The sequence below is a fragment of the Sitodiplosis mosellana genome, unplaced genomic scaffold (assembly GCF_009176505.1).
Source record: "Sitodiplosis mosellana isolate CC-2019 unplaced genomic scaffold, AAFC_SMos_1.0 Smas_scaffold_12, whole genome shotgun sequence".
Taxonomy (NCBI): domain Eukaryota; kingdom Metazoa; phylum Arthropoda; class Insecta; order Diptera; family Cecidomyiidae; genus Sitodiplosis; species Sitodiplosis mosellana.
The window spans coordinates 2,217,534-2,243,272 of NW_022595254.1; the positions used below are offsets into that span (position 1 = coordinate 2,217,534).

The 25,739-nt window shown below is 35.2% G+C and overlaps 5 protein-coding genes across 8 annotated transcripts; 1 reads left to right on the forward strand and 4 right to left on the reverse strand.

Annotated features, from left to right (window-relative positions):
* Positions 1 to 774: 774 nt before the first annotated feature.
* LOC129567813 (aminoacylase-1-like) lies at positions 775 to 6,281 on the reverse strand. Of its 2 annotated transcripts, none has more exons than XM_055445144.1 (7): positions 6,174 to 6,281; positions 5,903 to 6,084; positions 5,389 to 5,826; positions 4,947 to 5,284; positions 4,749 to 4,879; positions 4,613 to 4,673; positions 775 to 4,511 (listed from the first exon to the last, which is right to left on the reverse strand). In XM_055445144.1, exons 1-7 carry the CDS (start codon positions 6,260 to 6,262, stop codon positions 4,368 to 4,370), a joined length of 1,383 nt encoding a protein of 460 aa, XP_055301119.1. In that variant the 5' UTR covers positions 6,263 to 6,281; the 3' UTR covers positions 775 to 4,367. The 2 variants fall into 2 exon arrangements, with proteins under 2 accessions (XP_055301119.1, XP_055301120.1); XM_055445145.1 differs by having other exon boundaries at positions 4,236 to 4,507; positions 4,612 to 4,673; positions 6,174 to 6,270.
* A 3,334-nt stretch (positions 6,282 to 9,615) lies between these two features.
* On the reverse strand, positions 9,616 to 10,308 carry LOC129567695 (delta-like protein D). Its single transcript, XM_055444833.1, has 3 exons — positions 10,244 to 10,308; positions 10,087 to 10,147; positions 9,616 to 9,963 (listed from the first exon to the last, which is right to left on the reverse strand). Exons 1-3 carry the CDS (start codon positions 10,259 to 10,261, stop codon positions 9,623 to 9,625), a joined length of 420 nt encoding a protein of 139 aa, XP_055300808.1. The 5' UTR covers positions 10,262 to 10,308; the 3' UTR covers positions 9,616 to 9,622.
* A 4,821-nt stretch (positions 10,309 to 15,129) lies between these two features.
* On the reverse strand, positions 15,130 to 18,803 carry LOC129567836 (uncharacterized). Its single transcript, XM_055445192.1, has 13 exons — positions 18,012 to 18,803; positions 17,848 to 17,937; positions 17,608 to 17,771; positions 17,344 to 17,479; positions 17,115 to 17,264; positions 16,864 to 17,034; positions 16,643 to 16,774; positions 16,374 to 16,487; positions 16,133 to 16,303; positions 15,992 to 16,066; positions 15,860 to 15,931; positions 15,713 to 15,772; positions 15,130 to 15,638 (listed from the first exon to the last, which is right to left on the reverse strand). The coding sequence occupies exons 1-13, from the start codon at positions 18,601 to 18,603 to the stop codon at positions 15,577 to 15,579; spliced, it is 1,989 nt and encodes a 662-aa protein (XP_055301167.1). The 5' UTR covers positions 18,604 to 18,803; the 3' UTR covers positions 15,130 to 15,576.
* A 2,206-nt stretch (positions 18,804 to 21,009) lies between these two features.
* Positions 21,010 to 22,115, forward strand: LOC129567707 (uncharacterized). 2 transcript variants are annotated; one of them, XM_055444881.1, is made up of 4 exons: positions 21,057 to 21,272; positions 21,452 to 21,635; positions 21,707 to 21,890; positions 21,985 to 22,115. In XM_055444881.1, exons 2-4 carry the CDS (start codon positions 21,454 to 21,456, stop codon positions 22,108 to 22,110), a joined length of 492 nt encoding a protein of 163 aa, XP_055300856.1. In that variant the 5' UTR covers positions 21,057 to 21,272; positions 21,452 to 21,453; the 3' UTR covers positions 22,111 to 22,115. The 2 variants fall into 2 exon arrangements, with proteins under 2 accessions (XP_055300857.1, XP_055300856.1); XM_055444882.1 differs by having other exon boundaries at positions 21,010 to 21,272; positions 21,707 to 22,115.
* Positions 22,048 to 25,268, reverse strand: LOC129567703 (protein scarlet). Of its 2 annotated transcripts, XM_055444876.1 has the most exons (13): positions 25,086 to 25,268; positions 24,914 to 25,021; positions 24,539 to 24,747; positions 24,413 to 24,462; positions 24,203 to 24,339; positions 23,912 to 24,134; positions 23,623 to 23,809; positions 23,217 to 23,517; positions 22,912 to 23,139; positions 22,715 to 22,850; positions 22,543 to 22,648; positions 22,375 to 22,475; positions 22,048 to 22,297 (listed from the first exon to the last, which is right to left on the reverse strand). In XM_055444876.1, exons 3-13 carry the CDS (start codon positions 24,739 to 24,741, stop codon positions 22,125 to 22,127), a joined length of 1,845 nt encoding a protein of 614 aa, XP_055300851.1. In that variant the 5' UTR covers positions 24,742 to 24,747; positions 24,914 to 25,021; positions 25,086 to 25,268; the 3' UTR covers positions 22,048 to 22,124. The 2 variants fall into 2 exon arrangements, with proteins under 2 accessions (XP_055300851.1, XP_055300850.1); XM_055444875.1 differs by lacking the exons at positions 24,914 to 25,021; positions 25,086 to 25,268 and having other exon boundaries at positions 24,539 to 24,805.
* Between the last annotated feature and the right edge of the window lie 471 nt (positions 25,269 to 25,739).

Sequence of the window (25,739 nt, forward strand, 5' to 3'; positions counted from 1 at the left end):
TCCGTAATACTTTGGATGTCTTCCAAACATTTTTTTTTAGTAGGGATAAGTATATATGACAAAGATCAGCTGTGATAAAGACGAAAGAAAACATTTTATAATACTGTGGTAAATATCGATACTCAAACACAATGTTTACCATGTAAAAAGTATTAATAATGACTCGTTATCTCCTTCGAATTCAGATTCAGCATATACCGATAAGTTATTTATATTGTAACACTTGTTAATGATATACAACACATGCAAATGAAGATGCGTCAATAAATCCGGCCACAAAAATAAACTATATATAAACGAATTCGATAAGCAATTTTTTCATTGCACAGTCGAGAGGTTTAGCTACAAAGAATGTTTGAAGAAGAGTTCGTTTCTTTTCACAATTGAAATAATCGATTTAACCCTTGTACACGCACATGGTCCTGGCCAGGCATATTTCGATTTTGAGCGTTAATTTAACATAGTTATAATTTACATATCGAAAAATGCTTCCGGGTACCCTCCTAAAATTTTATTGGCTTTAGATCTATGCATTCGAATATTGAAAAAAGTCCTTAAAACTGGACGAAAAAAAGGATGTAAAATTTACACCTTCCTACACGCACATGGTGCCTGGCCAGACCTCTATATATTTTGTATGGAAACATATGGAATATAGTTTGTTTTGATGATTCTATGTGGTTTTTTACCTCTCTTACATTACCTCGTTTATTTTCCCCAAGACAGATATCATTTATCACTGGGCAAGGGTCAGTAAGACGAAACCACGCAAAAAATGTTTCTAAGGAGCAAAAAAGTATATTAACGTCGTTCGATCGCAATGAATTTTTGCATAGCTTAATTATTTCATAAAACTTATATTCTCTGAAAATTTTATCCAATTCGGATAATTTTTTCATATGAAAATCTACAAATTTTCGATTTTTTTCCGATTTTTGTAACGCTACCGACCGTTTTTTGAAAGCACAAGATTTCTACTATGCTTTTACAAAACTACAAGAACCTTTACATATTTTTGTAGAAATGGGCCAAAACTTTAATAATAAATTCGAGAAAATATGATTTTTATTTTCTTTTCTGGTTTTTTTTTCTGGTTGGAGCACTCAAATCGCACGTGTAACGTTACCGATTTTTTTTGTAACGTTACCGATTCTACGCCTACTGGGTCCAGAGACCACCAAAACAGTTTTTCATGCACACCCTGTATTTCTATCTTTTCTTTGATCCTTCATCTACGATATAATGAGTGACAACAGATTTATGCCTGGGTAGATTCGCTAATTTTCATAAAAACGTTGAGCAACCTCGCAAATCACTTCCAAAATTTTGTAACGTTACCGACGCCTTTAATCGCTCATAAGTCCAATACTATAGGTGATAAAAATAAAAACTTTTCTTTGAAATGTGTGGTATGGGCAGCACTATCATATGCACTTTTGAAATTTTGGGTTTTCATTATTATTTTCAGAGATATGGGCGAAATAGGTGTGCGAATTGTAACGTTACCGACCTGACCCTCGCCCACTAATCAATTCCGCGGAATACGCGAAAATCGCGAAAAACGCGAAAAATCGCGAAAATTCCCCTTCTCATTATTTACGGCACTGATAAGAGATAAATGATATCTGTCTGCAGCAAAGTTGTAGACCAGGTCAAGTACTATACTTTTTGTGAAGATACTATCTCCTTATCTCTTATCAGTTTCGCGAAAAATGATGAATGATAAAAAAAATGATAACTCGTGTTTTTCACAATTTTACGCGTAACTGATAAGAGATATTGAAATGTAGCATGAATAAAATTATAGAACTCAACCTGCTTTAGAAATTTGCTGAAAACACATATCCCTTATCTCTTATCGGTTACGTGAAAAACGATATGGAAAAACGCTTTTATCTCGCGGCTTTTTTGAGGTTATCTGCGTATTTTACGTAACTGATAAGAGATAAGCGATATCTGCCCTCCGAAAATTTGTAGGGGATCTGGACAATTACAACTTTACCGAAGATACCAAGCCGTTATCTCTTATCAGTTTCGCGAAAAAACGCGATTCTTTCTTATCGTTTTTCGCGGAACTGATAAGAGATAAGAAGATATTGTCTTTGAAAAAATTGTAGTACTTGACCTGCTCGACAACTTTGCTGAAGACATATATCACTTATCTCTTATCAGTTCCGTTAACAATGAGATGGCATGCATCACTTATTCCCATACAAATGCATGTAAATGTTTAGGGGTCTGGTCAGGCACCATGTGCGTGGAGTAAGGTTTTAAAATATGTGCGTGTACAAGTGTTAATACTTGATGTGACTTATTTCGAAATTCAAAATTTCAAAAAATCAATTTAACATAGATGTTTCAATGGTATTTTGACCTAACTTTTAAATGAACTTGTATCAAACTCCGTTTATTTTCAATGGTGCATTGTGTCAGTTAACTAGACGAGCATTTTTGACCGATGTAACAATGTGTTCGCTACAAACTGTCAACGATTGAACTATTTATGGCAAATCGTTAGAAGATGTGGTTCCAAAAATATATCCGGAAAACAACCTAAATATGAAAATAACGCCTGTAGAATAGGATTTATTTCCATGAGAGACATTCTTTTGGCTGTATTTTTCAAGTAACAAATAAATGCCATTTTTTAATCTGCTTTGATTATTTCGCAGTGACAATATTAGTTGGTCTGTTTCGGCATAAAGATAATGTTCAAACGATTAATGCAACGACTACGCGCCGTATTTAATCGCTAACAACAACAATTTTGCTCTTAAAATTATTCTATTCATTCTATTTTCATTTCGTAGTTTTCTTCAGTCTTACATTGCAATGAATGACAACAGCGCTACTCGGAATGATACAAATAAAATGTTAAACTTTTGAATTGCAAATAATCAATGATGAAGTTCAAACTACGTATTAGATTAAATCGCAATCTTAAATAATCAACAATACCCAATATTAGATTGTGTATAATGAACTCAATGTCGTTTTTAAGCGTCAACACGTTTCAAGATGATACAGCTTCATTGAAATTAAAACGAATTAATTTCGTTTCCCAAATTGGTGATTATTTTCTTTGTAAACGTCAATACCCTTTGAATTGTATACCCTGTGTTAGGCAAGGGGATGGACACCAATGCTAATATTCTATTTTCGTGCTAATTTCGCTAATTTTTTCTACTTTGCTATTTTCCATAAGAAACACACTGTCTAATGCATTTTAAATAGAGATTTGTATCTCCATAAGATATGTATTGAAACAATGTAAATCAAATGGCAATTTTATTTTTGGTGATTTTGGTGAACACACAAAGTGTTTGTAAACAAATTCTACATCTGATGTACATTGTTCCTATGTAATTCTTATGCGAGAGCGTTGCCCATAAGGAATACACAGCACTGTATATTACTTATGAAAGAGCGCCGCTGTAGATTAACGGTACTGTGTGCATAAGAAGTGTATGGTGCTGTGTATCTCTTATGGGAAACGCTCTCGCATAAGAATTACACAGGAACAATGTATTTTAGATGTAGAATTTGTTTACAAATATTCAAAAATCAGCAAAAATAAAATTGCCATTTGATTTACATTGTTTCAATACATTTCTTATGGAGGTAAAAATCTCCATTTGAAATGCATTGAACCAATATATTTCAAATGGGCAGCTGTATTTCCTCTAATATTTCATATTTTTTTGCTAATTTTACTAATATTTCACTAGTTTTCTAATGGTGTCTATCCCTTTGGTGTTAGGCATCGGTGAAAAAGCAATACAAACGAAGCAATACCAATTTTGCGAACAAATCTGCTGTCTGATGCACCTAAGCGAATGGCTGGTGCATATTGAATATCACTGAAACTAATGAAATGATGTGAAATGTTCAAACTTCGTCAATTATGTTCATACTAATAGTTCAACCCAATACAGATTTGTCTCATCAGTGGTAGTTATTCTCTCCTTTTCTCCTTTCACTTGAAATGTATAATTGAACTGATTGTAATATTTTCTGCACCTGGGGCCTCTTTCACCCATTGGCGAATCTTCAAAAAAAAAAAGCTGCAATCATTTTAAATAGATTTTTTATAATTGTATTCTTAGCTTCATTGTTTAAATTGGAAAGCAAATGCAGTTGAGCTTTAAGATTCCTAAATTTATCACAATTACAATTGGAAAAGGGAACAAAAGTAAACAAAAACCACTCATAAAAAGTCATTGATTTAAGTCGTGTTTGTGAAAGAATGTACGAATCATATTGAAATTTATTATATTTTGTACCGAATCACTATGTGGTCGTCATATTGACACTGTTTTGATGTGCGAACTGTTGATTTAAGGACTTCATTCTTGCTCTCGCCTCTTCTAAACATTCGCTATCTTTTCGATTATTTTCTCGTAGATCGGAATTCCTTTTAAATACGCCTCCGCATTGACGTATTCATTGTGTTCATGTAGTTTGGGCGATGTGTTCATAAGTGGCGAAAATCCTAGTACCGGGAGGCCCAACTTAAAATCAATGATAAAAACAGTTAGTAAAATGTAGATCGTAGATAGCTATAACTTCTATAGAACATCATTGAAACTTTAAAAAAATTCAAAATGTTTACCATGCGAATGTATCTACTGTCCGTTACGGCACGGAATACTGTCGGAGTGACATTTAATTTTCTGAAAATTAAGGTGGAATTGAAATGTTTACATGACAGAATTTTTCTTCTTCTGAATGTTATAAAGAAAACTAACAGTTCATCGGTAGCTTTTTTAAAAGCAGTCCAATATGGGTTTGAGTCGTCGACTGGCGTTGCCGGAGCCTTAACACCTTTCACAATATCAACTGTAACATCATTGCCAGCTTCTTTCACCCAACCTCTAATCTAAAAAAAATCGATCTTTCAATTGAATTTTCAATTTAAACTTGAAATTGTAAAGGTATGTAATTACCATTTGTTCCAGCTGATCCCAGTCGGTATCGATAGCTAACCGTAAATCAAAGTAAGCAGTCATTTGAGGTGGAACAATGTTACCTCTTAGACCACCATTTAGGATAGTTAAATTGATAGAAGTAACGTTTCCATACGGATACTTATGTTCCTTCCATTTGGTTTTCTCATTTTTACGTAATTCCATGAATTTGCTGATGACATAATTTAACTTTTCGCCTGCCGTGTCATCAAAAAGGATTGATGCATGCCCTGAATGCCCATTAGAGGTGACAGTTACAGCCCAGTCTGGTTTCTCTGCAAAAAATACCTCCAAATTTTCATTTTCTGATGGATAACCTAGTATAATAAATGACAATGGATATTCCAATGTTAATGTTTGAATGTAAATTCCATTCATAAATTCATTGTTATGTATCTTCATGTTATTTCAAACCAGTCACCTTCATCAAGGGCAACCCCAATGTTTAATTTCTTGAAACGATCACTTTGGACAAATGGTGCCATACCAAACTCTCCTCCGGTTTCCTCGTCGGGAACATAAGTCAAATGGATTGTGCGTTTCAGTTGATTAATTCCTTTGCGTTTCAATGCTCGAATTGCACCCAGATATTGCATACCCACTGGTTTCATATCTTGGGCACCTCGAGCGTAAATGTTTCCAGATTCATCAATTTTGGCTGAAAAAGGTGGATAGGTCCAAAATTCCACGGCAACCGGTACAACGTCTATGTGTGAATTCAATAAAATTGATGGCAACTCTGGCTGTGATCCTTTCCATGTCATTATCACAACGGGATTTTTGTCGTTCACTGGATATAGTACAGATACTTCGAGATCCAAATCATTTGCAAGTTCCTTCAAAAAATTGACACATGGTCCTGCAACCAAAATTATTCTTTTTTTTTTCTCGTCACGAGGTTTCTTCTATTTGAAAATTTCAATTAATTCTTTTACCAAAGTCACTGTCAAGAGACACGGTTGGAAATCTCAAATATTTTCGAAATATTTTAATCTCTTCATTATTAACCCATTTTTCAGTCTCTGGTGATACTTCCTCTTCAATTTCAGCATGCTTTGTGCTGCCATTGAAATCACTCACTATATAATATATTCCAACGCCAAGGGCTATAACTACACTGAATATTCCGCAAATATTTGATTTATTTCTTCAAAGTTTGACCTAAATAAATTGATATAAGAATATTTTTCAAAAATTCAAACTTACATAACAGCTAATACAGATAATAAAAGAGTCCTGTGACTACGTTTGGGAGCAGAGCTTTTCTGTGACTCTGTATCTATTTGTGAATCCATCGCGAAGATTGTACGGAATGAAACTGAAGCGTTTATCGGTTGAAAGAGGTACTTTTAACTTGGTCACAATCGCTTGAATTTTAATCATTTTATCAATGTATTCCACTTTTATTGAGTCTTAATTACCCGTTTGACGTTTTTTTCTTTTCACACGACCATGTGGAGTAAGAAAAGTATTGGGAACGCCTCAGATTTTCAGGCCCCTTAAAAACATGATTTTTATCAGGTTTAAGCCCAAAGAATTTGCATGATTTTCAAAAGTTTTTATTCATTTTTTTTTAATACAATCAAATTAATAAAAAAAGTTTCTGATCATTTTGAATATTCTTCTGATCATTTTTGATATTTTTCTGGTAATTTTCCATATGTTCGGATCATAATTAATTAATCCATTGTCATCGTTGTACGTGCAGAGTAGATGCCAATGAATTAAGAAAAAAAAACTGTTGCTCGATTGTTGCTTTATAATTGTATTGATGATTGTTTCTGTGCAAGTGATTCAATAGGGTAAATTACATTTTCATCAGATTTAATCAGTGTCTTAAATATGTTGCGTATTGCGAACCTAAATACATCATTTTTGTAATAAAACTTGTTGTTGGCTCTTAGATAACACGTTGTCATTGAAAAGTTTGATTATAAACATCCGATCGTGATACGATAAGATTTTTTTTTGTTTTCCAAAAAATCACATGATCAAAATTCAACATTCTACAATTACTTGGCATTCTAGTAAACATCGCCTAAACTTAAAATAATTTGCTCATATACTTCGATACCAAACAAGAAAACCTTAGCATTCAAAAATTCGTTGTGGCCGTGTAGTAATGTGAATACATATGGAACAAAGCTGATGGCCGGGATATTCAACTGAAAAATTTGTAATAATCAAAGATGTATGAATTCAATATGAAAATTTATTACGGTTTACTGGTTATTTAACACTATGACCGTTTCTCATGTTTTATACCTATTTCCATTTCTTGGGGTCTCCAGGGCCCCATTTGTATTTCAGATGAAATCTGGACTGTGATAAGAGATAACAAATTAGTGTCTGAAGCAAAGTTGTAATACTCGAGGTTTGCTATAGTTTTGTTGTTACAAATATTGCTTATCTCTTATCAGTTCCGCGAAAAACGCGAAATTTCCCCACCTTGTTTTGAACTTGAATGAAAATGAGCACAAGATACAGATATATTATGAATAATGGTTTTTGTCCTTTTATTTTCTTTCTCTCTGTTTGTTGTTGTTCTAAATGCTAGTGTAAATATAATGTATGTGAGGTACCAGAAAAATATAGGGTAGGGTGGGGCTAGTTCGGACGCGGGGCTAGTTCGGACAGTTGACATATCTCGATATCTGGTGGGTATATCGATATGGTGAACATACTCATTTGTGCGGCGTTCTGTCAAACGTAAATGGCTATGGTTTGGTTGACGTCTGATAGGTCAGTCGTGAGTTAGCATTAACCGGCATCAGACGCTTCACATTTTTTCGCTAATTTTATTTTTATTTTTTCAAAGTTTTTGGGTTTGTGTGTCGCCAGTGAAAGGTAAAAACATTTGGGTAAGTGTTTTTTATAGTTTAAGTCGTGCCGAATCGAGTGAAATAATAGTTTTATCGATTGCGTTTATGTGAAAAAAATTTTGCGTCTCATTGTCATCATGGTGGCAGGTGGGGCTAGTTCGGACGAAATGGCATGGGGCTAGTTCGGACACTTTTTTGAAAATTTTCCATTCAGTGTATTCATATGAAATACGTGCAAAGTGCTTACATATCATCTCTATTGTGTTTCTACAGCAAAATGGTTCGTACATACAAGCGAAAACGACCAATTTTGGATAAATCCAAGATGAAAGAGGCTGTTCTTTCCGTACGCCGAGATAAAATGTCGACCCGAAACGCAGCAATTCACCATGGTGTTAGTAAATCAACATTGTCAGACTGGCTGAAACTGACCGATGAAGAACAAGCAAATGCTGGTGAAGTGACAGAAAAATGGAATGGACATAAAACGGTTCGAAAACAATGATAAAATGTTCGAGTTCTCTGTGTGAATAATTGATAAATATCTGATATATAATGAGCTTGCCAGCCAATATTATGCCACGGTCAACACAATCAAGTATTTCGATTGCATCATCAAGCGGCCAAACGACGAGCAAGGCGTCAACAAGCAAAGCATCAGCGAAAACTAAAATGGAAGAAGATTCAGAAGAAGATGATTGGTCAAACATTTGCTGCATTTGTAGCGGTGCATTGCTGAAACAAGACCAATTCAAAGTTTGCATTGAATGTAAACACAAGGCACACGTAGATTGTGTTCGAATCAGCGACCCGATATTCACATGCATGAACTGCTTCTCTGTTAATGAGGACGAAGACGATGAAAGCGATTAATGAGTCGACTTTTTCACACTTTTTCTTAACATTTTCTAAATTTTTCATTCAAAAATTTTTCCCTAATTTTTTCATTAGATATAAATTCAACAATATTTTCAGTAAAATATAAGTTTTTTATACCAAAATATTCATAAAAATGTCAATAAAATACGTAGTTTCAGTTGAAAGCTGAAGAAAATGCATATTCATATCATAATCATGAAAAAAATCTGGATGTCCGAACTAGCCCCACCCCATGTCCGAACTAGCCCCACCACTTTTTGAGATTTCGATTTTGCATTGGTCCAGTTTGAGGGCCATAACTCCACTAAAAGTCTATATTTTCAAAATTCGGATAGTTGTGTAATTTAGTTCAGCTCAGTAGCTTTAAATTGGTATATAACACTTGATAATTATGACATATTTGTGACCTCTAGTACCCAAAAACCATAGCTGTCCGAACTAGCCCCACCCCACCCTACTATTCGAGGTTTTGGCCAAGATAAAATGCCATTATTTTGGAAAAATAACCCAAAAGAACCCTCATTTACCCAATATTTTAGTCAAAAATCAAATTTTTCATTTTTCTGTGTTTTGTCTTTTCTGCGTTTTTTTCTGCGTTTTGGCGTTTCTGCGTTTTATACGAGAATCGTTCTATTTATAGGACGCGAAAATTGCCGATTTTTTTATGACTTTGATCAAACGGCTTGGAATTTTCAAATGCCGTTTTGCATGTGTGTTCGAAAAGGTTTGAAAAAGGTTTTCCCAGGTTTCCAAGGTTTTCCAACTTACAGTTTTCCGGAAAATGCCGGAAAATTGTGAAAATCTAAAACGTGTCGGAAAATTTTGAAACTTCCGGAAAATCATATTTGGGCTCTCACCTAAATTTCATCAAGAAATTCGAAAAAAAAATGCCTTGGTAGAAAATGGGTTAAGGGATATTGAGAGAGATATTTGTTTTGTAAATAAGATTTATTTTCAATTTGATAATTGGCTACACACTTTATAAGCATCTCCAGTGAAGCCTTCTCGACACAAACAAATCACATTCCGAAATAATATTATGCACTCGGCATTCGTTCCGCAGGTGTTCGATGCACAAATATTTACACATTCTCCGTTGATACACTTTTCATATTCAGGACAATCGATCGGCGATAAACACCGTAACTTGCAATTTGGAGGAGTACCAACTAATCCGTTTGTACAAGAACAAGTGGTTTTACCATAATTTGTTGTGCACTGGTATGTTGTATCACTTCCTAATTCAACGGAAACATCCTCAGTTGCCATTTCATCTTCATCTTCATCGTCTACAGCTAAAATTCAATCATCAAATTGATTTGTAATTAAAATGTAATTGTAAAATGAAATCATTTGTATTTTTTTCCATAGCGAATTTGATATTTTAAAATGAGAATTATTCAATCATATTTACTTACAAAAAACGATTCTGTCCTGAGCCAAACTCAATACGATCAAAACTGATATTGCCAAAAGTATCTAAAATGACATAATATTCAAATGTAGATTCCATAGAGAACAGCTATTGTAAACATGCTCTGGGAGTATTTCACTCCAATTCAGAATTTCACTTACAAAAGTTATCTTGATCATCTTTTTCTATTCGAGCACTTAGCTGGTGCTTGCGCAATCGTCTCGTCTGTAAATTCAACTAACTTTTACACTTATCCAAAACAGCTTCCTTTCGCAAAACACTGGCGATTGATAAAAATTCGGCAAGGAAATACATGATAAAAATACGTAAAGATAAAACGCAGAACAAGCGTACCGAAAAAAAAATTCAATGTCATTCTTAATCCCAGTCTTAGTCGCTTTATATCATTCATTTTCGGCAATTTTAATTTAAACTATCGTTCTGCCGTATTGTACAACGTAATTTTTTCATTCTCCTTTCGTTTAGCAACAGTCCACTTCTTCTCTTGACTCTTTCTACTTCGTTTCATTATATTACACATTTCTGCGATATGTTGAAGTAAATAATCCAAAATCGGTCATTTTCTGTTGTTATGAGCATGCTCTATTTCATTTGAATGGTCCATTGAAAAGGTATTTCAACTTTAAATTGTCAGCCATCGAATAGACAATAAAACCTATAAAAACAAACAATAAAGTTTGTTATCACCAACACCCTCCTACAGGCTATGTCAACGTTATTCTTCTGCTTTGAACTATGAAACTTCGAAGGGAAAGGGCCCAAATAAATATTATAGAAGGTATTTCATAACAAAAGTATTTAACGTTCAATAAAAATTGAAACAACTGTTTACAATAATTATTGGCTTATAAGTCAGGGGTTCGTTATATGATTCAACATTCTCATGGACATATTTGTTTCTTCACATTTTTTCCACCCATTTGAAGCGACTGTATCCTAAAAATTACTAGTGCGAGTATTGTGTAATATGACGTCGTTCGTATTTTTAGCCTATATTTCCTTCTTGTTAACGGTTCTACCAATGAAAGCCTTAGTACGGCCACAATCCGACTGTAGAAGTTATCAATAGTTTTTCAACAGAAAAAACAAATTTGTAATGAAGTTCTTCTTGTCTTGTCCTGCTATTGTCAAGGTCATAAACAAAGAGAAGAACAAAACATCAACAAAATCTATATGGCATTCTTTATTTTCTACAAAGTCTTTGTACTGAAGGATACATAGAAAAGTACAAAGATTGAAGAAAAAGCCTTTGGCTGTTTTGTGTCAAGAAGCATGTCTAAGGTAATCGTGAAAACTCGGTTAAAGATGACCTAAACATGATGCATTTCTATTCAATGTCTCAAGCAGAAATGTTGTGAATGCTTTGTTCTACGAACGAGACAATGGGCCGTACATAGCATTTTGTATTATGGTCCTACTAGGAACGAAACATATTGTATAGATTTTGCATTCGTGTTGCTTTATTTTTCCCTATGTAAATATTAATCCCCATTCAAATTCAAAGGTACCTGCAATTGTATTCGGTCACTATCGGCAGTGCCAACTTGATATCGATACACTTCCAACCGGCATTTGGAGTGTTTTGAAATTGAGTAGAAATAGATGGTACCCAACCCATAGTTGATTAGTCAGTATTGAACCATTCAAGTGAGCAGAAAGCAATATTTTCATCGTGGCTGAGTGTTTTGTGTTCATATTTACTTTGTTGAAGTTCGTTTCGCATTGAAATTTGAGAATTAGGAAGAAATCTTCAATAATTTAGAGAAAATCTAAAAAAAAAAGAAACGTTTTACTAGCCGAATAGATAATTGATCATCATGAGTGCATCAAAGCGGCAAAGATTATGTTTTGATGGCGAACAACCCGGGCCCAGCTCATCTGCGTCAACGAGTTCATCTGTTTCTTCAAGTTCGTTCGCAATCACATCAGAAATTGATCGAAATAGTCTGCTAATTCTGGATGATGAATGTTTATACCGAATCTTCGGGTCGTTACGACTCTCCGGATTATGGCGACTTAGAATATTATGCAAGCGCTTATACGATCTCACTGGCAGATTTTATGAAACCGAATATGCAAACAGTCAATATTTTGGTGTGACAATAGTGAAAGGAAAACTGCTGCTGAGTGAACGTCGCTTTGGATTCAATTGCAAGCATTTCAAATTGATCAAGTTGGATGGAATTGATAATGATGATCTTCATCTTGTTGCATCACACTACGAAACTAAGCGACTCAAGCATATTGGTTTTGAAAATATGGAAATATTCGCTGAAAAGAATGAAGCCCACCTAAAGAACATTTTAGCTAATGTTGAAACGATCCAATTCGAAAATTGTTGGTTCAAAAACGATGTTGGTGTGAGTTTTTTGAGACACTGTCATAATTTGAAGTATTTAGATCTGAGCAATTATGCCATCAAGTCATCACTAATCAATTTGAGTGATGCTAAACATCAGTGGATGGCGGAGAAATATCCGAAATTGGAATTTTTGAGCTACGACGTTTCGAGACCATCAAACAACATGTGGCCCATGATAAGTGCATTTTTTGAACAGAATCCAAACGTTGAGATGTTCTATCCATTGTGTAAATCAGCTTCGTTACCGATAGAAGAGATCCTTCGTCAAATGAAATCGAACGATGTTCGAGTGAAAGGATTTTGCCTGAAAATGGAGCAAATAAGTTTCAGCGAAATTGATCAAATGTATGGAGAGTTGAATGAAATGCAGGAACAAAACTATTTTACGGAATTACACTTGGTCATGACAAGAAGCGCACCATTAACCGATCGCAGTTGTGCCTTGACATTGGCATTATTGGAAAACATCCATGGACTCTATGCCACCTTTACAATGGCAAACTTTACAACCGTCATACACTACATCTCGAAAATGACGAGCCTCAAATCACTCTTGATTTTCATAGAGGACCAAAAACATGCAATAGCATTGTCTAGACACTTGATCAATCTTGAGGAGATTTTCATCAGATGCGAAAGAATAAATACGTTGTTACCATTTGTTATGAGGTCGACAAAATTACGCACGATCTACGTTTTCGGCACAAGAAGTTTGATATCTTTGAATATTTCTATTGAAGCCATGAATGCGTCGAGAAAACGTCTCAGCGGAGCTTGCAAAGTGACGATTTACGTGGCAACTGAAATTTACATCGATTTAAAACACTCTACCGCCAATTTGAATATGAATCTAGTTGAGATTAAAATGCATGATTTTCCTTCATTGAAGAATGCAGTTGCTCGATTTCATATCATGAACACATTGTAATTAAAAATGAGTTTTTCTTTCAATAAACAAACAAATCAGTATCTAGAAATAACGAGACTCTTTATTCATTTTGTATTATTCTTCTTACTTTTTGTTCAAAGCCAGATTTTTTAAAACTTTTTTTCTGTGATTTGTTCCATTTGATATGTAACGCATAAAATTAAATTTTGATTTAATCGACTGATACAGTTCATGTCTTAAATCCCATAATTTTTTCACTTGACATTATTTGCAAAAAACATTGAGTTAAAATTTGAAAAAAAAACTCAATTCGAGCTAAAAAAAACATAACCCCATTTTATGTCTAGTTGACGCAAGTAAAAACAACAGACACCGTGTTCCGTGTTATAAATACCTATAAAAATTGGAATAGTAAAGTTTATCGTGCTAGGGAAATAATTCTCAAATTTGCAACAAAAAGAGCTCAATTTGCGTCATATTGTTGCTATAAATTCGAAGCAAATGTTAATTCAATCCACCAGTCATTTACCGAGATTCAAGTGTAAAAATCAAAATACTTCCAGAACAAAAATGAAATACTTTATTTTTGTGTTGATCGCCTTCGAGCCCTAATTTGGCAATGCTGTGGGCCGCGTTTATTTACAGATAGAAAATCTTCATTTAAAGAAATATTTTATATACAGTAAATCTGTGAATTACACAATTTACTGTGTTTAAAACTTGTGCGCATGCCTGTTTCTGTCCTATGTTCTCTCTCCCGCACACGTGCATGCCAGTCAACAATAATCAGCACAATCATATAAGTTAAGCTGTTTCGTACTTTTATTCTAAATTCTACATAAATTTACAACAATAGCAAAGCAAATTGATGAATGTACAGTGTACACTGCATAAATCGATTTGCTTTGCTATTGTTGGTGACTTTTGCAGAATTCAAAGTAAATGTACGAAATAGGGCATAAATTAATATGTACGTTTCGATTCCTTATGATTGTTGCATCGGCTGGGCTGGCATGCTCTCTCCTCCGCACGCGCGCATGCCCGCCCAGCCGAAGTAACGAAAATTTTACTGAAAAGAAATGTTTTAAATGGAGATAATTGTTTAATTGACAGATTTACTGTATATAAAACATTTCTTTAATTGCAGATTTTCCATCTGTATATAAAGGCGGCCCAATGCTGTGGCTACCTAAGGTCCTGCACCGGCGCCTCTATTGAGAAGCGTCATCATTTATGTGGTCAGAGATTTCGCATCTAAGATTATTCCTGTGTTCATGCAATTAGCTCCACCTAATACAGAACTATCGGTTAAAACAATCGTAAAAACTCTGCAATACATACCGGAACCTAATGCCATCACGGTGATCACCGCTCTGCTTCAACTCGTTGGCATTAATTTAAGTTCAATTCCTGCATTACAAACTCTATTAACACCAGTTTCACGAGTGAGAATAAATGACATTCTCAACAGATTGCTGAGATCGATTTCAAACGGTGCCAAAACAGCTAAATTTTCGGTATTAGTTAACATAGTTGCCTACTTTTTTGCCGATTTCACAACGGAGGTATATGTAAACGAATTGAACTATCTAAGTTAAGAATATAACTCTTAAATGAATTTTCAACTCAAACAGTGAAAGAATAATAAGCAAAAATTCAACTGTTAACATATTTCAAATGAATAAAGCCATAAAGTATGAAACATCAAAGAATTTCTTTTTCATTGCTATCGTGAACTTTGTTTCAGATGCTAATACTCTTCAAAATAACATGAATTTTATGGCAATATTTCATAAATTGTCCTTTTTATTGAGTATTTTCAAAGTACTTCAAGTTAAAAAAAAAGAGGTGGGACTACTGATCCTTTCACCAGCTTTGTTTTTATTCCAGTGTGTACATTTCCTTCAATTCAGAGTAATTGAAAGAATTTTTTATGACATTTTGATTTTTTTCAACACTAGAATCAATAAATAAGTTTGTAAATTGGGTTCGCTTGGTTAAGCTACATTTTTGTTTGTCTACAATGTAGGCGACATCAAATCGAAATTGACAAAAACAAGTGTTTGGATAAATAAATAAATAATATAAAGAGATGGCTCTACTTTTCAAAAGTATAGGGCAAATGATTGCACAATCGTGATGTACCATTCTGGTATAAATAAATATTTCTATTATTTCAATTTGTCGGTTGGTTTTGTTGTGTGTGTATGGATCGGCTCAAATTATTGCTTCAGCTTCTTCTTCAATTCGTACGATGGCTCTTGCTCGTATTCGAAAGCATTCTCTGAGAAAAGAAATAGAGAAATATGATCAACTGAATGAAAGTCCATTTGGCCAATTCACAACTAAAACAGTTACCGTCGCTGAGGGCTTCCAACCAACTTGGCTTAGACTTCGTCTTTGTCTTCGAACCCAAGCCTATAAATGTAATGTACACATAGTAAATCATTTCAAAAAACAATCAAACGAAAAGTCATTCAAGACAGAATGTCATAGCAAAATTACCACTTTTCGGGCGATTGTTCGGCTTTCCCTTCGGTTTCACTTTCGTTGGCGCTTTTGGCACCACAGCCGGCCCTGAAAAACCACAAAACACAATGAAATAAATTGAAACTGACTCAACATTTCCAAAAATACCTTTTTTCGTCACTTCATTGGGTCTCTTCAGAACTTTTGGTAGCTGCTGCGGCTGCCACGACAGTGGGCTCGCTGCTGAAAAATGAATGTGAAAATTGAGTCAATTTCAAATTCAGGTGATCTACCTGAAATAGTACGTACCAACAGTTTTGAGTTGGAGATTGCGAAACTTTGGCTTTTCCTTTTTCTTTCCACCTTTGACCGATTGCACATTTGCCATCGGTTTGGTTGGTTCGTTATCGTCTTCAGTCAAGTCAATGAATTCGCTCAATTTTGGTTTTTTCGTGGGGATTTGTGAGTTTGGAACCTCATCTGAATATCGGAGAGAATTGCCCTTTGATTATGAATTTCATCGAAACGATATTGATTTCAAAATTCTTACCGTGTTCAACAGTGTCAACAGGTTCGCAAATGTCATTCAAATCAGTCTTGTTTTCTTGCATCGGTTCGTCGGCTGGGACAGACTCTTGTGATCGCATGATGATATCCTCTTCACCTGAAAATATTAACGAACATATACGATACTATAATTTATGGTTGAAACTAGTATGACCATTTTCCCCAGAAAAATCAAAAATCGATTGAAAAATGCAAATATGTCGAAACTTAGCATTCAATTCATTATCACAAAAGGGTCAATCGATACATTACCAGCATTCATCGAATCATCACCTCCATCGTCGCCATTGTCGCTACCATCGTGGCCCGTAGTTTTCGGTTCATCTTGTTGATGAAAATCAGCTTTCGGTTCGTCCACCTTTGACTCTTGCGAATTGTTGCCATCTGGAAATACAATGTATTGAGCTCAAAAATTGATATCTGAATTATATAGCATTCTGGAACATTATTTGCTTTCAGTTTGTTAATTTTACCATGACCCATGTAACCATCTTCAAATACGTCGCCATTTTTGCGCTGTTGGTTATCCGCTGCGTCGCTCTCTTCAATTTCGTCATTTGGACGATTTGAATGTGTCGGTGCCTCTTGATTAACCTGTCGCACAATCGGGTTATGCAGCATTATCCATGAATTATTTGCACAACCTGAAAGAAAAATCCAATAATGTTCCATCAATAAGAAGAAAATATGCCCAAAACAGAACAATTTTTTTTTTCATTTGTACCATTCAACTGAGTTTCTGGAACCATCGACTCGGGTAAACTCACTTGCGTAGGTTGTTTCTGTGATAGGTTCTGGTTTGAATTACCAAAAATGAAGTTTTTGGACGGCGATGTGACCATATCATGAGCGGATTGCTCTAACAAGTCTTGAGCTGAAATTGAAACACAAAGTGAAACAAATTGATTGATTAAAGCACAATAATCAATATAAAATCATTCAATCGAGTATACTTTGATGTTCGGTTGGTGTGTTGAATAAGTCGATCGGTGTGTTGTTGTTTATTTCCTTTTCGATATCACAGTCATTTGTTCCAGCAAACGGCACAATCGATACGTTTGTTCCCGTCAAATTAACTGAACTGTCATTCTCTGAAATGAAGGAACAATGCATATCATTGAGTGTAAAGAAAACCAAATGACACTCAACATCGCATGAATTTGTTTCGGAGTGGAATGAAAACATAGATGAGATGCCAACTTTGCGCAAGAAAAAACGATCGAAATATCTTGAGATTCAATGACTTTGGGCACAATTATCGGGTTTTCGTCGGTGCAATCAGCGGATGGTTCCTCGGCTGCATGTATTTTTGCATTCACAATGAATTGTGGGTGAATGTCGTCATCATCATCATCGGAAGCATCATCTGAGGAATCATCGACTACCGAATCCATTGTTAATACACCGGATATAATACAACAAACAAAAAAAATAACAGAACCATTGTCAAAACTTACTGATAATCGGATCTTGTTCAACAGTTTCAAACGGTTCAATTCTGTCAATTGACCGATTCAGCAAAGATTGGTGCAAATCCGGTTCGGAATCTGATGGAATGAATCTCATTAGTTGCACAGATATTCTAAGACAATTTTACGATTTTTTTCGTCATTCAACTTACCTGTTTGAAGTGGTTGAGCGAGGTCAACTTGGTTTGCTTCAATTTCATCATTGTCAATCGGATAGACTGCGATCGTTACGCCGCCATTGTCATCGTCCCATTGTTGAAGAATTGCTTCACATGCCTGTCGAACCGGGTCCAACGCATTGTCGGGCAGTTTTTTGATCACCTCGAAAATCACTTTTTCCTGGTTTGCTCGCAGTGTGCTCTGATTCGGGCGCAGCAAACGCATCGAAATACCTTGATCGGGATGCTTTGTGTGTACACCATGGAACGATGAAACTAGAAGCAGTTTCTTCGCTTTGTCAAAGCGCAGTGTGATTCGGCCATGACAGTTCACTTCATTTCCATCGCCTTTGTTGCTCTTGCGCTGTGCGCAAACCAGTGCTAGACTTTTGTACACGAATTTGTCGATTGTGGCTTGGTCGAGCGTTTTACCTTTGAAAGTGCCTGGCTTGAGTTTTTCACCGCTTTGTTGCACGAAATGTAATGGGATGCCGTTGACAGCGTTTCGTCGACGATACTCTTCGAATACCGCTTGAAACTGCGCATACGACTCGAATTTGGCACCATCAAAAATCAATTTCGACATTTTGCCCGCGAAAATATCCACTGAACTTATATTTCGATTCGATTTTTGTCACTAACAATACGTTCACGCTAACAATTCCCCTTTTATGCGTAATTATGGTGCACCATTTACCGAATTCACATGGTGCCTTCACTTTGATATGCTGATTCACTCACAAACCGAAAACAACTGATGACTGTTTTGCGCTGTGCGAATTTCACAACGACATTATTCGATTCATTAGAACTGATCCAGTGGGGTTCGTTCTTTTGTTCTAAATGGTTTTTTCTGGTTGAAGCAATTTGATCTGAATCAAAACGTTATTAGCCTTGATTTTATGGTCGATATGATTTTCGTATAAGAATCTCTTACACAAGATTATATTTCAATAGACGATTTAAAAGATACACAAATTGAATGAGTAAATAATTGAAATGAGAAAGTTATACAGATCGATCTCAAAATTTTCATTGACTATCACTTTGCCTTACGCTTATAACTCAAGTCCGTCATGAATGCAATTCTATTAAAAAAAACGAAAGACATGCAGTTCGACTCAGGCATAATTAAATGGATAGCCTCATATTTGAATGCGAGATCGATGAAAGTGAAAATAAATAGCAGCCTCTCCAATGATTATGCAATGCACACAGGTGTCCCAGCTGGTAGCATTTTAGGCCCTGTTTTGTTTTTAATTTACATTAATGATCTACCGACCATATTTGAGAAATATATCAAGATCCTATTATTTGTGGACGACTGCAAAGTAATAATGAAAATAAAAAGTAACGATGATTTAGTTTTGTTTCAGTCGGAAATTGACAAGTTAATAAAATGGTGTAAAGACAATAAATTAGAGTTAAATATTTTGAAATGTGCTGTTCTCACCATGAGTAGATGTGAGGCGAAATTTGTTGGAAAATATACAATGAATGACGTATTATTGAGCAGAGTTCATGACTTTCGGGATTTGGGTATAAGAATTGATGAACGATTAACTTTTAAAAAACACATTGAGTCGTTAGTTGCTTCTTGTAACTCCACAATGGGTTTCATAAAACGCACAGCTGGTAAAAGATTTGACACTGAAACACTTGTTATTTTATTTAATTCATTCGTAAGAAGTAAATTATTATTCGGCATAGCAATTTGGTATCCATTTACATCCACAGACAGAGACTTTATTGAGGGGGTTCAGAAAAGATTCACTATGATGGCACTTAGAGAATATCCCAATGCAAGTAATAATTACAAAATTCGTCCCTACGATGACCGTTGCTCTGATCTAAATATTGATTCGATTCACAGTAGATATATTTATGCCTGTTGTGTGTTCATATATGATCTGTTGCATAATAATTTAGAGTCAGATTTCTTGAAATTGAAATTAGTATGGAATAATAATAGACCAACACGAAACTCAGACTTATTGAAATTACCAACGTTTACAAGTGATTACTTAATAAATCAGTCCTTTTGGTCAGCAGTTAGACATTTTAACGAAACTTAATTACAATACGCGAATAATAATGATAGAAACAGTTATGTTAAGGCAATTAGAGATAAGCAAATACTGTAAAAGGGTCTGTATTAGATCGATAAATAAATAAATAAATAAATAAATAAATAAATGAATATATGCGCTGAAATGAATCATGACCATATAAGAAACTATTTTCGCGAATGTTAAAATGATTCAATTCGAAAGTTGTTGTTCTAAGAATGATATTTTTCTCAAGTTTCTGAGACAGCGAAAATCAATTATCCCAAAAAGTCATCAATGACTATTTTAATTGATGCTAAACATCAGTGGATGGCGGAAAAATACCCGAAATCGGAATTATTCAGCTAAGATGTTTCATGATGGAGACATTTTTTGGACAGAAATTTACATAGTCCCAATGTTGAGTTATTTTATCCATCGTTTCTTCATGAATAAAAGTGATCCTTATGGTGATGTTCAAGTGAAGGATAGTGCTTAAAAATGGAGCAAATGAGTTCCAGCGAGATTGATCGAATTTATGGAGAATTGGAAGCAATGCAGGAGCAAAATTTGTAATGTGTTGCAATATATGTGTCATAAATTGCATTTCTTTACATTTCATTTTACATCATTTATAAAATAACACTGCTATTTGTTTGAGCAAATAAATAATGGTTTGCTGAAAAAATAAATACAAACTTTCAAAAATATGCGCTAAATTCTTTTAAATTAAACTATTTGTTAGTCTTATGCGAGCGTGGCGACACCTAAAGTCATTGAAAACGCATCGATATGGATTGCAGATACGTGACAAAATAGAATGGCATTGATTTGGGCTTTAGTACATTTACTTTCCCTTTCTTTCGTTCGAATGGTCAAGCGTTTGTATTTGAATGTTCTATGTCGCCGTTGCTATGCACACGCACAGCGCACACTATTACATCACCTGTTGCGAGTATGTGTAGCACTGAAAGAACAATATTAATCTCTAGCGTTCCAATGTAGTTGGATTTTATTTCGAATCATTTGCTTGTCAAACACACTTCACATCATTTTCGTTGACACTGTCGGCTCCGTTGAATTTTAACATAAAATTCGTTTGTGTCGTTTTGCATTGAAATATTTCCTCATTTTTTTTTTCATTTCATCTAAGTGTTCATATCAATTGAAAGGATATTGCTATTATTGTAAAAAAATTGTGAATAAGGTAAGGTGTATCGGAAATGAATATTGTGCAAATTATCACTTTCATTGACCTTTTATGACATTGACGCCATTACCGGTCCGAAATGCAATTCAATAGGCTTTCGATTCAGCTTGACAAATCGAATATTTATTGCTGATTTACTAAAGGTGAAACATTTTCTGTTGTTTTTTCTTCCACAGAAATGACACAACCAAAAGTTCAAGAAAGTATGGATCGATTGCTGTCCAGCTTAACGAGAAATCTCAGAAATACACTTGGCAACATTTCCGAGCATAACGAAAAGGCGAAAAATGAAGACGGTTTGGCGGCTATACCGATCGACGACGCTCTCAAGATATATTTGACCGACAGTATTGTCGGGTTGTAAGTTTTTTGGGCAAAATAAATGAAAATTCATATCAGATTTTGTATATTCCTATATTTCCTCTTTACAGTTGCCGAAATTCTTGCCGAAATTTGATGGAAGAGCGACAGAGATTAAACGCGTACAAAAGACGAGTGAACTCCAATGATGACGCACCACCTGAGAAAGCACCCGCGGCCGGCTTTGACATCAATGACCCAGCCATTGCAAGCAGCACATTTGTGGTGAAGGACGAATTGACTACAGCTGAAAAAATGACTACAGCTGAAAAAGTGCCGAACGATAAAACATCACCAATCATGGATAAAAAAGAAGGGAAAGAAAAAAAATTGTACCAATAAAAATAACAGTCTAGAGACTGGATGTATCTTCCCACAGAATAGATTCTATCGAATAATAAAAAAAACTGTCTGTTGTTCAAAATTCAACTGGACCGACCAGCATATTCATTACGTCCGAAATAAAGTGTTTTAACATCATTTGTCACATCAATGTTTCCTAACTCTGAGCCATAGTAGCAGAAAAGCAAGAATATTGAATGCCAAATACAAAGCCGCCAAGGCGTAGAAATCAGTGTAGAAATCGTCTTCAGTAAAATCGAATTGACTATAGATCTCCTCAGCCGATCCAATGCACGGCAATTGAGCTTCAAAATTACAAGCTGTCAAATGAAATGAAATGAGGTCCGAATTAGAAATAATAAAAACTTGAACTAATTTGTGAATCGATGTTGTTTACTTATGTTGGTAACGCCTTCCCATTGAACGATTGTCATCGCTTCGTTGGCATATTTCATCCAAGATACATACTTAATAACATTCAACGGATATGGAATGGAGCTGAAATGATTTTGATAAGATGGTTTAGTGTCTTATTTTGCGTGTTGTTTGTTTGATCGGAAATTACTTGAGTTTTATAAAGACACCGGAAGTGATCATCAGAGAAACATCGAACGGAACGAGAAATCCAATGGCCATGTCCACCGAATTGAATGCAATTGAAAAGAAACAACCTAAAAATGTTTGAAATTAACCGGAATTCTTTACCCAATTTTTGTTTAAAATCATAGAACTTTTACCGCAAGCTGTTGCAACATTCATAACAATAATTGTTACTATCGATGTTATGAAGATTGCGTAAAATGTTGGTCTGAGTTCAGCCAAAAAGTACAAAATTATGGTAAAAATGAAGGGTTCAACAATCAAGCTAGGTATCTGTAATTAAATTAAAGGTGATGAAACAACAATTGGTCATCGCAACTTTCGTTAATCTCACCAATGCAGCAACATTCGTTATATAGTACTGAAGTGTATTGTATAAGCCTGCCTGTCGTTCACGTATGAACAATGGATCTCTTCTGGGGAACAGACTAAGTGCTGAATACATCGGCGCAAATGTATTTTCGGATATCAGTATAAACAAAGCTCCTTGCACCGACTGAATGCCATACTGATCCAAGCTAACTGAACCGTAGAAACAAAGACCGGCCATTATGGCAATTGCCTATAATCGAAACGTTTACGTAATAATACATTCTCTAGTTCATTTCGTTCAAAAATTTAACAAACATAAATTCTCACAATTTTTTGTACAATCCGTAGTTTTTGAATGGAAGGATCTCTCGCCACAATCAGAAAATTCCGATAGATCAACCAATAAACTGTGAATATCCAAAGCGGTTTTTGAATTTCATACTGCTTATTATCCTCATCGATAACGAAACCGTTCGGTCGTTCGTTCACTTGATCTTTGCGAGACGCTTCGAATGCATCACAAAGCTGATGAGCAATATTGTTTGGCTCTTGTCCCGGTTCAGTCTTCGATAGGACACCAATCAAAAAGTCGGCGGGATTGAATGCAGCAGGACACTGATATCCATTTCTAAAAGAAGACACATGTTTCTTTAAGTAATAACTATTCAAATGTATCCAGTTGAAACAATTTGCTTATTCGATATTTAACATCGACTCCATTTGAAATACCTACAATGAGAAAAATGAAATGGCTCCATCAGGAGTGCCGATAAAACTAACACGACCATCGGCTAAAAGTAATAGCTTGTGGAACATGGAAAATATTTGACTCGAAGGCTGGTGGATTGTGCACATGATCGTCGTTCCTTGTTTTGTCAATCGAACGAGAATGCTCACAAGTTGCTGCGCACTGTATGCATCTATAGAACGGGAATCGATTTGTATTTTGATTCGTTTCAATTTCATTCTCAATTCCAAATTGTTTTGAACTAAATCCAATTTACAGGAGTGAAATCATTTACCTAATCCCGTGGTTGGTTCGTCACAAAAAAGGAGAACTGGATTGGTTAGAAGTTCCGCAGCAAAAGATAACCGTTTCTTCTCTCCACCGGATAGCGCTTTGCCTTTGTCAGTATCCCCGATTCGAGTATTGACGCAATGTAATAAGCCGACCCTGCCCAATGTTGAATTCACTAAAGAGCTCTTCTTCTGTCTGCTGATCCGCTTGTCCAGTTTAAGATTCGCCTAAAACGATTGAGGTTTCAGAATCGTCGTATTTAGAATGTCTTTTTTTTTTAAGAAGCAATGCTCACAATAAAAGTCATATGCTCCAAAACTGTTAAAGTGCCATCAAAGATATCTTCTTGGTGCACGAAGCCACTCAAACGATGCATAAATGGTCCAACTGGTCGATTGTTTACTAGAATTTCACCTTTTACGACAGTTCCAGCTAGAATTGTTATGACATTTTAGAACACTTCTCAAAATAAAAGTCGCTCTCATCGAGGAGATCATTCAATTACCCATGTTCCGAAACGCCAATGCAGAGAATAGTGTAGTTTTTCCGGCGCCACTATAAAAATCGATTACATTCATTACATTACTCAAATTTTATATTCACAATTTAATTGATAAAAAATCGCCCGAACCTTGATCCCATAACCGCCATCAAAGTGCCGGGCTGAATAAATCCCGTCGAATTGTTTATGATTTGCTTTAGATTCATTTTTCCTCGTCCATTTTTCTTATCTTTTGTGTAAACATTCACATTTCGCCAAATTAATGTAGCTCCACTGCACGGTTTGGTGCATTGTATGTCATCCATTTCGGTAATTTCGGAATATTCACCCATTTTTATCTATTACCCAATACTTATTGTAATAGTAGCTTTGTTTATCACTTCCACTAGCTGGTGAACTTGTCAATAAGATATTTTGCACACTATTTACAAAACCCAAAGACTATTGTTTCCGAAGCTCTAGCTGCCAGTCTAGTCGAATATAAATTGATTAGCTCTGACTTACTTCGCAAGATTTCTTCTCGTTCACAACTTTATACTGCTCTTATCAAAGAGTAAATAATGAAATTTCGGTAAATTTCGTCCAATTTACAACGAGAATGATAACATTGTGCTGAAAAAAAACAACGCGTCTTGATGCTCGACCTTAAACAAATAATGAAAAAAGCATGTCTCACATTTTTATTACGGCCTATGCGAGTAATAAACCCAGATGAAAACTAAATGGTAAACATGTATCGCATCAATTTAAAAATATCGTGTATTTTTTTCACTGAGGGAACCTGGAAGAGATTTTCTTGAATCAATGTAACATGATCGCTGAAAACAAGTTCGTGTAACTCCCCGAGAAATCCAAAATAGTGCCTAAAGCTAATGGTATAATAGCAAGCAAATACAAATCTAACGCTATGAGCCATATTTATGATTTAGCTACTGCTTCGGTCACATGTAATTCTATCGGTTTTACATGCGTGTATTTTATGCTCTCCATTGGTATTTCTCTCTATCGAGCAGTCACACTTGCACTTTGTTCATTGTTGCTATTTCATTCGCAAGAATTTTTGGTGTCTACTTCTGCTCTACGTTGCTTTACCGTCAGAGAAACCATTTCAGTGCCGGAGCACATAGATCATTGAACACTCGTTGTCATACACGTCGTCGTAGGCTATGTTGATTGATAGTCGGTTTTAGAGAATGGTGACACTGGAATTTATGAATGAAACACACACGAATCATGGAATTGGATTCAACATAATTTATTTTTCATTGTTTTTGGGGCTCATCGATACGAAATATAAATTTGACTGTTCCGAAATGTAAGCTTCGCGCGA